Source organism: Thunnus thynnus, chromosome 17 (genome assembly GCF_963924715.1).
Source record: "Thunnus thynnus chromosome 17, fThuThy2.1, whole genome shotgun sequence".
Taxonomy (NCBI): domain Eukaryota; kingdom Metazoa; phylum Chordata; class Actinopteri; order Scombriformes; family Scombridae; genus Thunnus; species Thunnus thynnus.
Genome location: NC_089533.1, coordinates 10,486,804 through 10,500,098, shown reverse-complemented (window position 1 = coordinate 10,500,098; position 13,295 = coordinate 10,486,804). Strand labels below are relative to the sequence as shown.

General features: G+C 40.5%; 1 protein-coding gene across 2 annotated transcripts; it reads right to left on the bottom strand.

The window, feature by feature from the left end:
- Nucleotides 1-509: 509 nt before the first annotated feature.
- Nucleotides 510-12,617, bottom strand: gpr146 (G protein-coupled receptor 146). Of its 2 annotated transcripts, none has more exons than XM_067615710.1 (2): nt 12,508-12,617; nt 510-5,550 (listed from the first exon to the last, which is right to left on the bottom strand). In XM_067615710.1, exon 2 carries the CDS (start codon nt 5,509-5,511, stop codon nt 4,510-4,512), a length of 1,002 nt encoding a protein of 333 aa, XP_067471811.1. In that variant the 5' UTR covers nt 5,512-5,550; nt 12,508-12,617; the 3' UTR covers nt 510-4,509. The 2 variants fall into 2 exon arrangements, with proteins under 2 accessions (XP_067471811.1, XP_067471810.1); XM_067615709.1 differs by lacking the exon at nt 12,508-12,617 and adding an exon at nt 11,540-11,862.
- Between the last annotated feature and the right edge of the window lie 678 nt (nt 12,618-13,295).

Below are 13,295 nucleotides of genomic sequence, written 5' to 3'. Positions count from 1 at the left end.
ACGTAGCCTACACAACATTGTTTTCCACTGAGAATGGCAGCAGTATTGGACTAGACCCTCAGAAGACTCAACAATTCCCCAAATGCCAGGAATGCTGCTCTTTTCCGCTGTCAGAGTGGCGTGGCAGGATGGGAAGCCGTGGCATCCTTCTTCACACCCACTCTACTGCTGCTTAGAGGGAGGGGAGACCACTTGCCCACAGCCATGACTGGATCAAATTTGAGGGGTTGAAGAGCTGGATTTGTAGATAAAAGCAAACCCAACTTCTTTAATCAGTTAAGAGCCAGTCTTTCAGAAGTATTTTTCTGTTTCAAGGGACATTTTTGGGGATAAAGCACCAATTGTCTTGATTGACCTCCTGAAATTGACTGATCATGTCCGGTCATTTTATTGTGACACCCTGCAAGCACAAAGAGGTTCAGTATCAATTCTACCAAACAGTCTTTCAATAGTACAGTTATAACATTATCATAAGTGTTGGTATATATCATCGAGATAAGAAAGAGATGTAATATCCATGTTAGTTTATTGTTTAATCAGTCTTTGACTCAGTTGACAGTAGAGTAAATTACTTACAGAATCTAAATATATCTCTCAGAAAATAATACTGTATTTTTGAAAGAGCATGGAATCTTCCGGGAATTCTCTCACTTACAATATATACACATCATTTTGTATTATACATATACACTTGTATACACAGTCACAAGAGCATCACATCTGAAAGTGGATTCATCTGGATATTTTTTTTTGTTGAGGTTTTGCCGTTCAAATAGCTAAAATGCATCTGCATACATTCGACACAGGAGAACTCTGAGGGTGACTCGGTCTGTTTCAGCAATTTAACCGAACTCAGTGATTATTACTCAAATTTCTTCATACTGACGTGACATTCAGGCCCCTCTGAAACAACAAACCAAACTCACACTTGAGCAGGCATCTGAGTTATGTGTGATTTTGAGATGCTTTGATCAAGCTTCATCTGCCAGTTGTGTACATTTTGCAGTCAGTCCATTTTTGGGGAGTGCTAACTTTTACCTCTGCCAGAGATTTAGTTTTAGGTTTCATCTGTAACATAAGAAATATATCTTAAATACTTCTTAGACAGATTTTAATTAAATTTGGAAATTTGGCCTGCTACTACTTCACATATCTACTCAAAACTTTGACATTGTGAGGCACAGAAGCTAAATTTCCCCCCTAGATTTTATATTTATTAGCCAAAAAGATTGTCTGTTTCCATTTCAAATGTTTTACGCAACACATTTTTCATCTTTTCTTCAAAAACTTTCATCCAATCTTTAACAAACATTGGCAGCCACTTAAATGGCACAGGAATTTTGTGTTTTTTCTTACTTGCTGAATTCCTGCCAATTCCACATAAACCTCCATATTTCTTGAACACATTGTGCAAACAAATTTGATGGCACATACACATATCAACTCAGAGCAATCTTGAAAAACTTGATGGTATTTTGCCTACATATGGTGCTGCAACGATATGCTAAAGTTAAATGGCCATAACTCTAGTTTAGCGATTCTCTAAAAACGATCATGATTGTCATTCACTTTGTGTAGTTTGATGCAGATTCATATTAAGATGGAAATTGGAATCTATTAAACAGTATCTATTATCAAAATAACAAATTCTGAGTTTTGTGCTACCTTGGCAGATATTTCTGCTCTCTGAGAACCTTCTAGTTGGATGTTTTCATGAAATAAGTTGGCATTCATGGAAAATATTAAGGACTTCTGTCAAACGGGGAATCATTAAAAGGGCTCAACTATGGAAACTCCCCATATATTACTTGATTAAGCTTGAAAGTGAAAGTAAAGTGATGTTGAAGTGAATCATGTGAAATAATCTGATTCCTGGAAGGACAATTCAAGGTTGATTGTGGAGTTTAATTCTCTTTCACATTATCTGAAATGGTTGATGACTCCTACAATTCATCTTGGGATACTTTATTTATATCTGGATCGACTGCATGAAAATACAAATGGCAAAATGTTCAAGTTTTACCAAATCAGAAAACTGGGAACCATTCAATTCTCTTCACTTGTTGGACTTTTGGTAAAAATGAATATGGGCACAACGTTAATCACTGACAATATATAGTGCACCAATTTGGGGCTGAAAACAGACTAATCATCTTCAGAAATGCTGCTTAAATTTCTTCCATCAGTGCGTCAGAAGCTTTGATTCAAACCACCTATCATTTGACCACACGCTACTGTTTGCTTTCCAATCCTAAATGAACAGTAACCATTGGGACTTTGATCTGAGTTCAAATAATGATTAACTGTGTCACGATACAGTTTTTTTTTTTTTTTTTTTTGAAATGGGGCAGCACATACTGTAGCGCATAATGTAAACACACAGCCTCAGTTGAAAATAAACAGTACTTCCCACTGATTGATTATAGATACACATAACAAGGATGGGGGCTGTGCAGGGAAAATTAAAATGCTGGACACCGTTTCATACCTCAGTCGTAGACACAACATATCCCTAATGCATGAGATGTTTGAAAAAATACATTATGCATGTGTGATACTATGTTAAAATCCTAATACAAATTCCATATATGTATGAAAAGCATCAAATCTGTGTTAGTACATCTGGCAATCCTTTATACTTTACAGTGAAAGTCAAGCACACTTTTTTTTTTTTTAGCAAGTCAGCTTTAACATAAAAATTATTAAATTATTTGAAGGTGTAAATTGAAACATACAGTATGTAGCTACCGTTTATGGTCTATGAGTGGGATAAAACTATGAGTGCCCACCTTTCATTTCTCTTCAAGTGAATGCCCCACCTCGCTGGTGTATCTGTTCACAGGATGATTCATAAACTGGCCTTCTCGTTCAGAAAGCTAATAAAAAACTAACCTAATGCAGTGATGCAACAGACCTCATGCAAGAACATGTCTTTTATTTTCAACTTGTATCTGGGACTAGAATAGTCTGCTCACTTTTCACAAATAGTCTATCTTTCAGTGGCAGGCAAGAAATCAAAGCAGCTTTGCCAATAATGTGCAGATCAGTTTACTGCATCTGAGCAGAATTGCAGTTTAAACTTCGCCGACAAACACACTGTTTACAGGCGCTTGGTTGGTGAGTCTTTGTGAAGGGTTTTCGATGGCACCAAAACAAAACCTCCCCAACACTCACAAGTGCTCATACAATTTTGGGAATGTGCACGCCACCTCCTCAGGGTCTGTGACCCTGTGTGGACTTCACTGACTCTATGTGAGGCATGTGTACTTCCTGCAGTAGCAAAATATAGCTTAACAAATCACATATCGGGCTGAGGTGACTGCTCTCAGCCCAAATATCATGAGCTGACTTTTCATGACTTGAAACTGGTTAACAGGTGATTTCAGCAGAGATCACAAGAGGTAAACCGGTTATGTCTGAACCCTGAATACAAGCTTGATATAAGCCTTTAATGTAGCTGTGTGTGATTTCAAACTGGTGTGGATGTACAGTATATAGATTTTTATCATCATGTGTTAATATGATTAATGATTTGCTGCGGCGCTTGCCTTGACATATGCAAAAGTAATCTCTATATGCCTTCGAGTGGGATCAAAACCTCAAAACTCAATCTAGAAAAGTGAAATAAGAACATCTCTACATACCAGCACCTACTTCTAGCTACAGGGTAGTACTGGTATAAGAATAAAAATAGCTTTTGATGGACTACAGTAAGAGACTGTGAATATTGTACTCCACCTTTAAAATGTGAAGGATATTTACTCTGATAATGAGGAATCACTCTCAATACATTTCAGTAAAAGGATAACTCAGCTCTGAAAAGGTAGAACTGTCCTCACATTCAAGTGATTAAGGCCTGTAATTTGAGGGCAGTAAACTGTGATGTTTTCTGGCAGCGCAAAATGTTGGTTTACAAGTTTGACACGCAAAGCAAGTTGATATTCTGTCACTTTTCATGATTTCAATTCCGGTACAAAATTTGTAAATTGTTCTTCCAGGGACATAAATCATATATTGTAGCATATTGTGACTTTACTGTGAAATTTAGGTAGTCATGCATTAGTCAAATTTGCACACTGTCAGCAGAGTGTTTACCCATATCAAGAAAGCCGCACCCATTGCAATAGTACAGTGTTTGGGAGTCCCTGTAGTAACAGGACATTTCGTTGGTGTCTGTGTGAAACTCGGCTGATTGCGCCAATTTACTGCCCTCAAACTGGAGGCTCAAGTGTCTTAGTGGAGAGCTTCACTTGGTGACAAAAAATAACAGCACTTAGTGGTTTTTTTCTTGGTTTGTCGCCTCACTGCAGAACTGAAAAATATCAGATCAAGTTCTGGAAGGTGACAGGAAATTCCACAGTTGGCTACTTCGCTTTTAACACAGTCCAGAGCAACGAGGGAGCCCTGTCAGATACTGGCTCTGTAAGGGAAGAAAAGTACTGGCTAGGCCAGAGAGGTGGAGAAGGGGGGAGTGGGAGGTGCGTCAGTGATCTCCCAGGAGGGTAGATCTCACGTCACCACTTGCTGCACTGTTGAGCGTTCATGGGGGCAGGACTGGTCTCTGCAGTGCAGCCTCCTGAGCAGCCGCTGAAGCTTGTTGGAGAAGTTTTTGTTCATCTGCCTGTACATGAGAGGCATCGCAAAACTGCTAGAGAAAGCCAGCAGTTTAGACACACATCTCAAGAAATAGTAGGTAGGGAAGTAATGTATGTAGTTAATATACCTTGGTGGACCGACTATAGTGTGCACCAACAGGGTCATGTAGTATGGGGTCCACAGTACAAATTGCACACAGACTGAAGCAAGCAGCAGTCTGTGAATAGAAGGGTCCAAGCGTGCGGAGTCCTGATCCAGAGGTGTGGACTCCTTCCTTATGCGCAAAATGAGCACAAAGGCATAAAGAACAGCCACAGCTGGAACCACGTAGCCGATAAACATCATGATGGCGTCTGCTGCCTCTTTGTTCTGCATTTTGGTGCACTCAACCATCTTAGTGGAGATGTGGTTGCACACATAGAACAGCAGAGAAGAGAAGCTGGTGAGCACAGCGCCGCCCCAGATGAAGCCACACACATGTTTGGTGTTATACACGCTGGACATGTATGTGCGAGGCAACGCCCGCTCTATGTAGTAGTCCAGACTGAGCAGCGTGGTGGAATACATGATGACCAGAGATGAGATGTTGAAGAGGATGAGCAAGGTGATGTAGACCTCATTGTTGTACTCCCACGCATGCCAGCGGGTGAAGGTGGAGCTCAGCAGCTCCACCGGCGCCACCAGGTTGAGCACAAGGCCCGCAATGGCCATGTTGACGAAATAGACATCCGGCATGGTCATAGACACCTTATTCGAGAGGTTGACCACGACCAGCAGCGCATTGTAGCACAGCCCCAATGGGAAGCACACCAGGAGGTAGATGAGCGAGAAGACTGACAGGATGAGGCCGAAGTCCTGGCAGAGCTGGGAGTCCACGCTGGTGTCCGTCTCATTGTAAACCATGCAGATCCACATCTCTGGGCTCACACAGGTCAAACGCTCTCAACAGGTCGACTGCGGACAGAGAGTTGGGAGAAAGGAGTTAATTACAACACTGATCAGAAATGTCAGAGTTGTTAGCAATTACCAGAAATATTGTAATTAGAGATATGATCATTATAATCAGATATTTTTCACTCAGTGCTTCAATACTGATGATGTAACAATAGTCTGTTTCAGTTCTGTTTTCATTGCTCATTTCAATTAGCCAGGACAATCATATAAGAACATGATATCTTGATCTTGTGTATTATATATGATTGTATATGATCCTGTAATTCAGCCTTTAAGACCATGTGGAAAAAGATCAGCAGTATGATAATATCATGTAAGCCAAAATGACATGGTAATTTTTATGAGCTTCTGTGGAGGATATATGATTCATGTATTTTATGTTCATGTCTGTGTGTATTTTGTTAAGACAAATTTCTCCTAAGATACAATAGAGATGAAGTTGAAATTCTCAAATTATATCAAATCTCTTATTACCATTTTAACATAATATAATAGTGAGCATGAGTCACACTAAAAGTGACATATTCTATTGATATTAAGTTGAATATTAAGGCGTTATGTTTTGAGGAAATCACAAAAATACAATAAGTTGTTTTCCTCGATGAGCAGATAATTACAAATCTTTCTGTTATTGGTTTATGTGCTCGCTAGAGGAGCAAGTAAAGCCTTGACACAAACACGTTGGCCACGGCGCTGCTATTATGCCCTGGGGTAACACTGTTAATTTCACTTCACCGCATCTGACTGGCTGAATACGAACGCCTCACAATATGTTTCATTTGCTAGCTCAGCCTCAAAACCCACTATTTCTCCTCCTCGAGAGCCACACTGACCAGAGCTGTTGTTCTGGTGGAAGAATACAAAACTGCATTTGTTTGACACCTCAGCAAGCTTTTTCTGTCTTGTTCTGCCTCTCTCTCTCTCTCTTTCTTTCTGTGTCACAGTCACATGCAGGGGCATTGCTGCCTGTGCAGAACTGCCCTTGTGCTTTTCACATGGTCAAGCAGCAAGCAGCCAGATAAAGAATAGCCCTTTCGGAGCCTGACACTTTACAGACTACTTTGGCGCTACTGCTCGGACTAAAGCACATGCACCTCCTGGTCAGGTTACCGGGCCAGGTTGACTGGGGGGGGGGGTTGGGCACGTGGTGATGAGTAGATTTATAAAGAGTGAAATGTGAAGCAGGCTCTGGTGAAGGGCCCGTGAGGAACGAGCCGTGGGGTTAGAGTTCAGGGCAAGGTCAAAGAAAATGACCATTGCGCATGTCGGGAGCGTTTGGGATCAAACCTGATGGGGCTGCAAGATTTCAAAAACACTTATGTAATGCTCCCCTGCATTATTAACTCAGGTCATTTTAAATAAATTATTCAAATAGCTTTGGACAAGGAAAAGGAAGATCATAAGGATATCACAGGCTTGCAGTCACACAAGTTCACTGTATTTTATTTTATAAGTCAGACTGTTCCACATAACTGCTTCCAAGAGATTCTTTCCCTGAAGAAAGAATGAGCAGTATTATCTGGAAAGCCTCTCCCGCCAAAAATACCCTAGAATTACTTGCAGGAAAACAGTTTTGTTTTCAGGAAGATGGGTAACAATGCCAGTAAAGGGAACGCATTCTTCCGTTCACTTGCGTAATACCACTACAGAGGAACTGTTTTGGCCTTAAGCCTCACACACAGTCGTACACACACACACACACACACACACACACAAGAGATCAGTCCCTCCTCTATACTACTCCAATTGGCTGTAATGAGACTGTAGTGGAGGCTGGAGCTCAGAGCTGGACTGGAACAGGATCAGGAGGAAGAAAGTGTAGAGTTACTCTTTACTAAAAGTAAACTGTTTTCACAGAGACAAGAGCACTGGTCAGCCCTCTTGTAAACATGGCTCACTGATACCAGGTGACTCATTTACTAAGAAAGGCTTTGCTAAAAGCACATAATTAGCTGTGGTCCTCTCCCATAAATTATGTTCTCTTATCTGAACTTCTTGTAAATTGGAAGCACTAAGAAGTTTGTTCACCCTTCACTCCTTCAACAACCTTTCATCACTTAAAATGACCTCAGGAGAAGTTGGTGATTATTAAAGAGAGCACCCAGCATTGTGGCTGCCGGTCCCCATTCATTAGCACCTGCTTTATACAGACATTTTTGCCTCCCTTTCATTACCACATTGGCTAACTTGGCAGCTTCCGTTAGCTGCAAAGTAAACTACCACTAATCCTAAAATTCTACATAAAAAAGGTGTCATAAGTTGTGGTGGATTTCTGTTTAATCACTGTTAAACTCAAACAGTTTGAGCAAGGTTTATAGAAATTATGACTTCAGATCTAGGACTAGGAAAACATGTTAGCTATGATTGAATTAACTCAAAATTATGAGTTTTATGAGGAAATACTTCTTGTCTCCAGCAACAGCAGCAACCTTGGATGTGACACAAGACCTTAACGGTGACAAAACAAAGATAAAAGCATGGATGAAACTAACTCCAATGTATTTTTTTATGCACACTGGACTGAAGGTAAACACTGAAAACTTTGGGATTTCCTACATTTACCTACTTGGAGTGACAAAGAGAGCCTCAGCGCCCTTATCTCACTGATATTAAGCTAAGCACACAGTAGTTGCTGCACAACACATTTATGGAACACAAATAGGGAAGTAAATGACAGTTACAACGTTATTGTCCCCTCTGTATACCCTGCAAGTAACTGCAAAGAAGGAAAATACATTCAGTCGCTATAGCCAACACTAAATCATGTTCAAAATCAGGCTTTTCATATGAAGCTTGTGAGCAAACCACTGATGGCTTTGCACTGTCTGCACCAATTCACTCTGGGCAACTACAACTTTGGTGTTGTGAAAGTCATTACGTGCACATTTTGCCAGCAGCCAATGATAATGAAATCTCTAGTTTTCCATTCCACTGAGGGAAAAACACTCCTCATGCGGAGGCACTGCAACCTCATACAGACATAAGAATTTGTGGCTCTTTTTAACGCCAGTTTTTGTTGTTTGTCTGGTATAATGATGATTTTGCAGGTCTCAAATGCAAAAATGTGAGCTTCTCCACACTGAATAAGTCATTTAAGTGCCTTAATTTGTGCTCTAATAACCTCTAACGGGTATTTGCAACACTTTAGTGACTAAATTATGAACACATTAATAAGAAAATCTGTCATCTATAACTAAGAAATAATGAATTATTGAATCATTATCATATAAATTATTGTTAGATGCAGCCCTACCATGGCTGTCACTAACAACATGCTTATGGTTGGGTGATAAACATAATATATGGATGTATGTCCATTGAAATCCTCCTCAAGGAGTTTTTAAGAGCTGCCAACTCAAAAAAATGTGGTCTTATTGCTCCACCATACTTGTACTGACTATCATCTGCATTAATTATGCACATATCCATAATTACAACAAACTTCCAGTGTTGTGATCAATTACTAAAAGCATGCATATGTCAGAATGTGTTCATAGATTTACTTCAAGCGAAACAAAACAACATAGCTAAGTAAATAATTATAGCCTAAGCTCTTGTCAATAGAGGAAAACACGAGGAAAAAGTCTTGTTTTAGTTCTTTTTGCACACGAGCATGACTGCAGTTGTAGACTCGGTTAAGCCCAGTGTGAACTTTTTGCACTACTCCATGTCAAAAGTGGTTAAGTTAAATGTTCCCAGAGGGGGAGGCCCTGCTTCAGTGTTCTCCAGCCCCACCAAACATGATCCCCTAAGAGTGACGCCCACGTGCTTGACATCTCAGCGTTTTGAAGACAGATCTCGCGGGCTGATGGGAGTAGTGTGACATAGTGGGCCCGCACCCCTCATATATCCTTACTGGAATTTACAGGCCCTTCTCAGAAAGTACTGAGTGATGTCACATGATTCACTACTTGTGTATGCAGCGACGTGCAGTGGAGCAGCACCAGGAAAATACTACAGAAGGAAAATAAGATTACGTGACTCCCCGTTTACAAATGTTGTGACTGTGCAACGGTGTCAGGGGTGAAGTGTAACACTATGACGTTTGAAGCACATTCATTTCCAGCATTCATTGATGTGTGATTCTCTGTAACAGCCCACACAACCACCGAACTACTTCTAAGAATTCCTTAAGATACAAATGGATCATTTAAGAAAGTCCCAGAATCTCTCCTGGTTCTAGTGATTTTCTCAGCCGCCTATTATACTTGGAAAGCAGCCCATTTACTGAGGGGTCTGACTTCAGGTGTATGCTAATGCTGCATAAAATTTTGCAGATTAAAATGACTAAGCTCTCAGTGGTGATTAAAATAATTGCCTTTGACTCCATTTCTGTGGAGAGGCTTTCTAACATGTTTCATACATTTTTTATAAATTATTTCCCCCAAATCATCATCATCAGTCCCCTCAGAAATGAGTCATGGTGCCATAGCTTGTTTTTGAATGAATTTCTTGTAAGCTACAGACGTACATTCAGATCATTTATCTACCTGCCTACCGTCCTTTGCTAATCTGTTAATCTATAAATCTTTGGTAATCACTGGAAAACCGAAAGGTCCAAAATGTTCCTGGTATAACTGACTCACAGCTGCACAGAGGGTGTGGAGCAATGTTACATCTGCTTTCTGAGAAAACAATGTTTACTCATTTCAAGCTCTAGTGTCATAAAATGTGGTCAAGCACAGGTCATGGTCTCGTCCACTTTCTTTCTTAGCAACTGTCACAGGCATCAACAGAGTCAGAGTTCAATGGTCAGCACAAAGCAGGCTTACCGCCATTAAGCCACGGCACACACGCCCATGTCCCCTTTGGTCACATGGATGGAAGTTGACGACAACAAGTGCAAAGCCTAAATCTCAAGAAGTATTTAATTTGGTGAGCAGTGAGACTAATCTGATCAGAATTAGTCTGTCAAACTGCAGCTTTCACTCAGCCTCTGAAATGTGGTCAGGTGGCCATCTAACTACTATTACTAACATGTTACTATACATGTATCATCTTTATTAGCCACAGTCTGAATAATAAACATTTGGTGCATAACGAGTTACATCTGTTATTACCTATAGATGATGAATATCATATATCAAAACAAAAACGTCCTTAAAGTGTTGAAACCACTGTATAAAAAGTAAACTGAATAAACTAGGTGAATATATTCATTTGTCTCTGGAGTATATGAATCTAATATTGGTATCATGCTTTAAGCAGTTTATAATATTGTATTATCTGAATGTTTTAACATCACAAGACTGTACATATTTAGGAAAAAAAAAGAAAAACAAGGATTAATTACTTACTGATGGCTTGAGATTGAGTGAAATAGCCTATATTAGTAGATGTATTAATCCAGTAAGCAAGGCTTCATCTCCATCCTGCAGTCTACTAGTTATAAATATTACATTTGGTTAAATAAACAGACTCACTGTGACATCCCCTTAGTTGTAGGTCTCAATGGAGGATGTTATGTCAACAAGATATAGGCTATTATTCATGCAAAGTCTCCTACAACTTTAATGCTGTGCTTTAATAATGCTTCTGAAGACTTAACAGGCCTCTGATCTGTCTCTAAACTGATACAACTCCCCCCCAGCATGTGAGAAAGCGGATCCCGTGAGAAACATCTTCAGGTGTTGTTTTCCAAAAATAAACGCGTTGTTGGAACTATAGACAGATGAATAAGGGTATAATAATAATAAGGATAAGAGACAACAAGTCATAACAAGTCAGCATATGGTGGTGTCTATTTTATTATAGCCGACACGGTGTCTCTCCATCACACTTGACTGCACAGATCAAAGCGTGGATAACTGTCACGGCTTCACTATTATTCTACCATTTCTACGGCTTATTGCAAAATTGAAGCTACTCACAACCGCATCTAGCCATCATCAACGGGGCAAATTCACTTTTCTACCAGCTTCAGGTGAAAATTAAAGGCAAACTTATCACATTGGTGAATCGGAATAATAGAAAAGAGAGGAAAACTCACCAGAAACGTATAGATTTGGCTCGGTGACAAACCTACGGAGGCATTGAGTTTGGATGTAGCATTTCCAGTGGCATTTCTCAGTCGTTTCATTTGACAAAAAAATGTCCTAAAATACGCGCTTCTGCTCTCCTCGCGCTCATAAATCCTATAAACAACCAAAGAAATCGTTTAACTTCATTTCAGTAGAGACGGGCTTCATCTATCAACTTTTCGGACGAGGCTTGTTCTGAAAAGGGGCTGTCCGTCGCAGACTTTACTACTGCTGGAGTGCTGCTGAGCCCTACAGTGTGTACACACGTGACCCTCCCCCACTGCCTCCTCGCTCCGCTCTCTGCTGCTGCTGATCTCCGGTCGCGAGGCCCGAACGGCCGTTCTCTGCTCTGATTGGACGGAGGGTAGGGAGGTGGGGCGCGAGGGAGAGCGAGGGGAAAATATGGGAGGCCGATTAGGGTGAAAACATTGAAGTACTTGCATGTACACACTGACAGGGTGCACATACGCACTGAAAAAGTGCACATGGGCGATGAGATTTTTCACACCTCACCACCTTCACACACAACAGGATGTGTCTGTCTGTGTGTGTGTGTGTGTGTGTGTGTGTGTGTGTGTGGTGTGTGTGTGTTTATCTGGGTGTGTGCGGGTAAATTAATTTCAGTGTGCCTGGAAGTTGCTGTAGTGTATCAGCATAGACTGTAAAAAAATAATGGACGTAGCCACCGTCACATCACCCATTGGTTTATGGACTCCCATTGAAGCCTGAATTTGCATTTTAACTGTCGCCATCTTGGATTTTTGGAGCCAAAGTGACCATATTTGGACGAGAGGGTGGCACTGACCCTAATGCTAGCTGCTAGCTGCTGGCTTGGTTAGCAAGATGCATTACAGTCTATGGTTAACTGTGATAATGCTAATGTTAATATTTGCTAGCGAGAAACAGGCTTAAAACCATTACAACAAAATGTACTTACCAGAAAAAAACATCTGAATGTTACAGTAAACTCTCATGAGCTGAAAACACACTGATATAGTGACAGCTATTTCTATGCTCTGTGAATCTGTGGTTATGCCATGGTTACTTTACTTAACCAATGTTGTTGCCGTGGCAGCAACTTGCCTGTGACAGCACCCACCTGTCACTCAAAGTGGCCATTCTTTTAATAATCATAACTTTAAGCCTGAATAAAATTTAAACAGGTGAATTATATAAAAATTCACCAGCCATATAGTTGTCGTGAACAGGGAAATTAGCTATTGAGACCAAATCCGTTTTTTGTACCAGACTGTGAGCATGTTTGACTTGCTTTTGGAGCCAGCCTCAACTGGCCATTCAAGGAACTGCAGTTTATGACACTTCTGCGTTGGCTTCGTTTTTCAGCCCCGGAGGTTGCCTGAATATGGTCTGGCCTGCGTGTGTGTGTGTGTGTGTGAGTGTGTCTGAGTGTGTGTGCATAAAATATTTTTCAATGTTCCTGGAAGTTCTTTCAGTGTAACAGGGAAGTACACTGGTCCACCAAATTCATAGGAAAAAAAACAATAACAGTAACAATGGCAGGCAGCCAGTTGGAGGAGGCTATCAGTATTTTGAGGAAGCTGCTTTGTTCACCAGACCTCTTTGTGAACCAAGAAGTCTCTGGAAATATGAGAAATCCCGTCAACTATGAGAATAATGAGATAAGCTTGTTGTCTAGGCCAAACCAATGGCTAAATGTTAATATGAGTATTTCAATGTTTTCACCTTTCCAACCTGGAGTCTCCT

Excerpts from the sequence above, each read along its gene's own strand:
- gpr146 (XM_067615710.1), bottom strand. The coding sequence starts at position 5,511 with ATGTGGATCTGCATGGTTTACAATGAGACGGACACCAGCGTGGACTCC.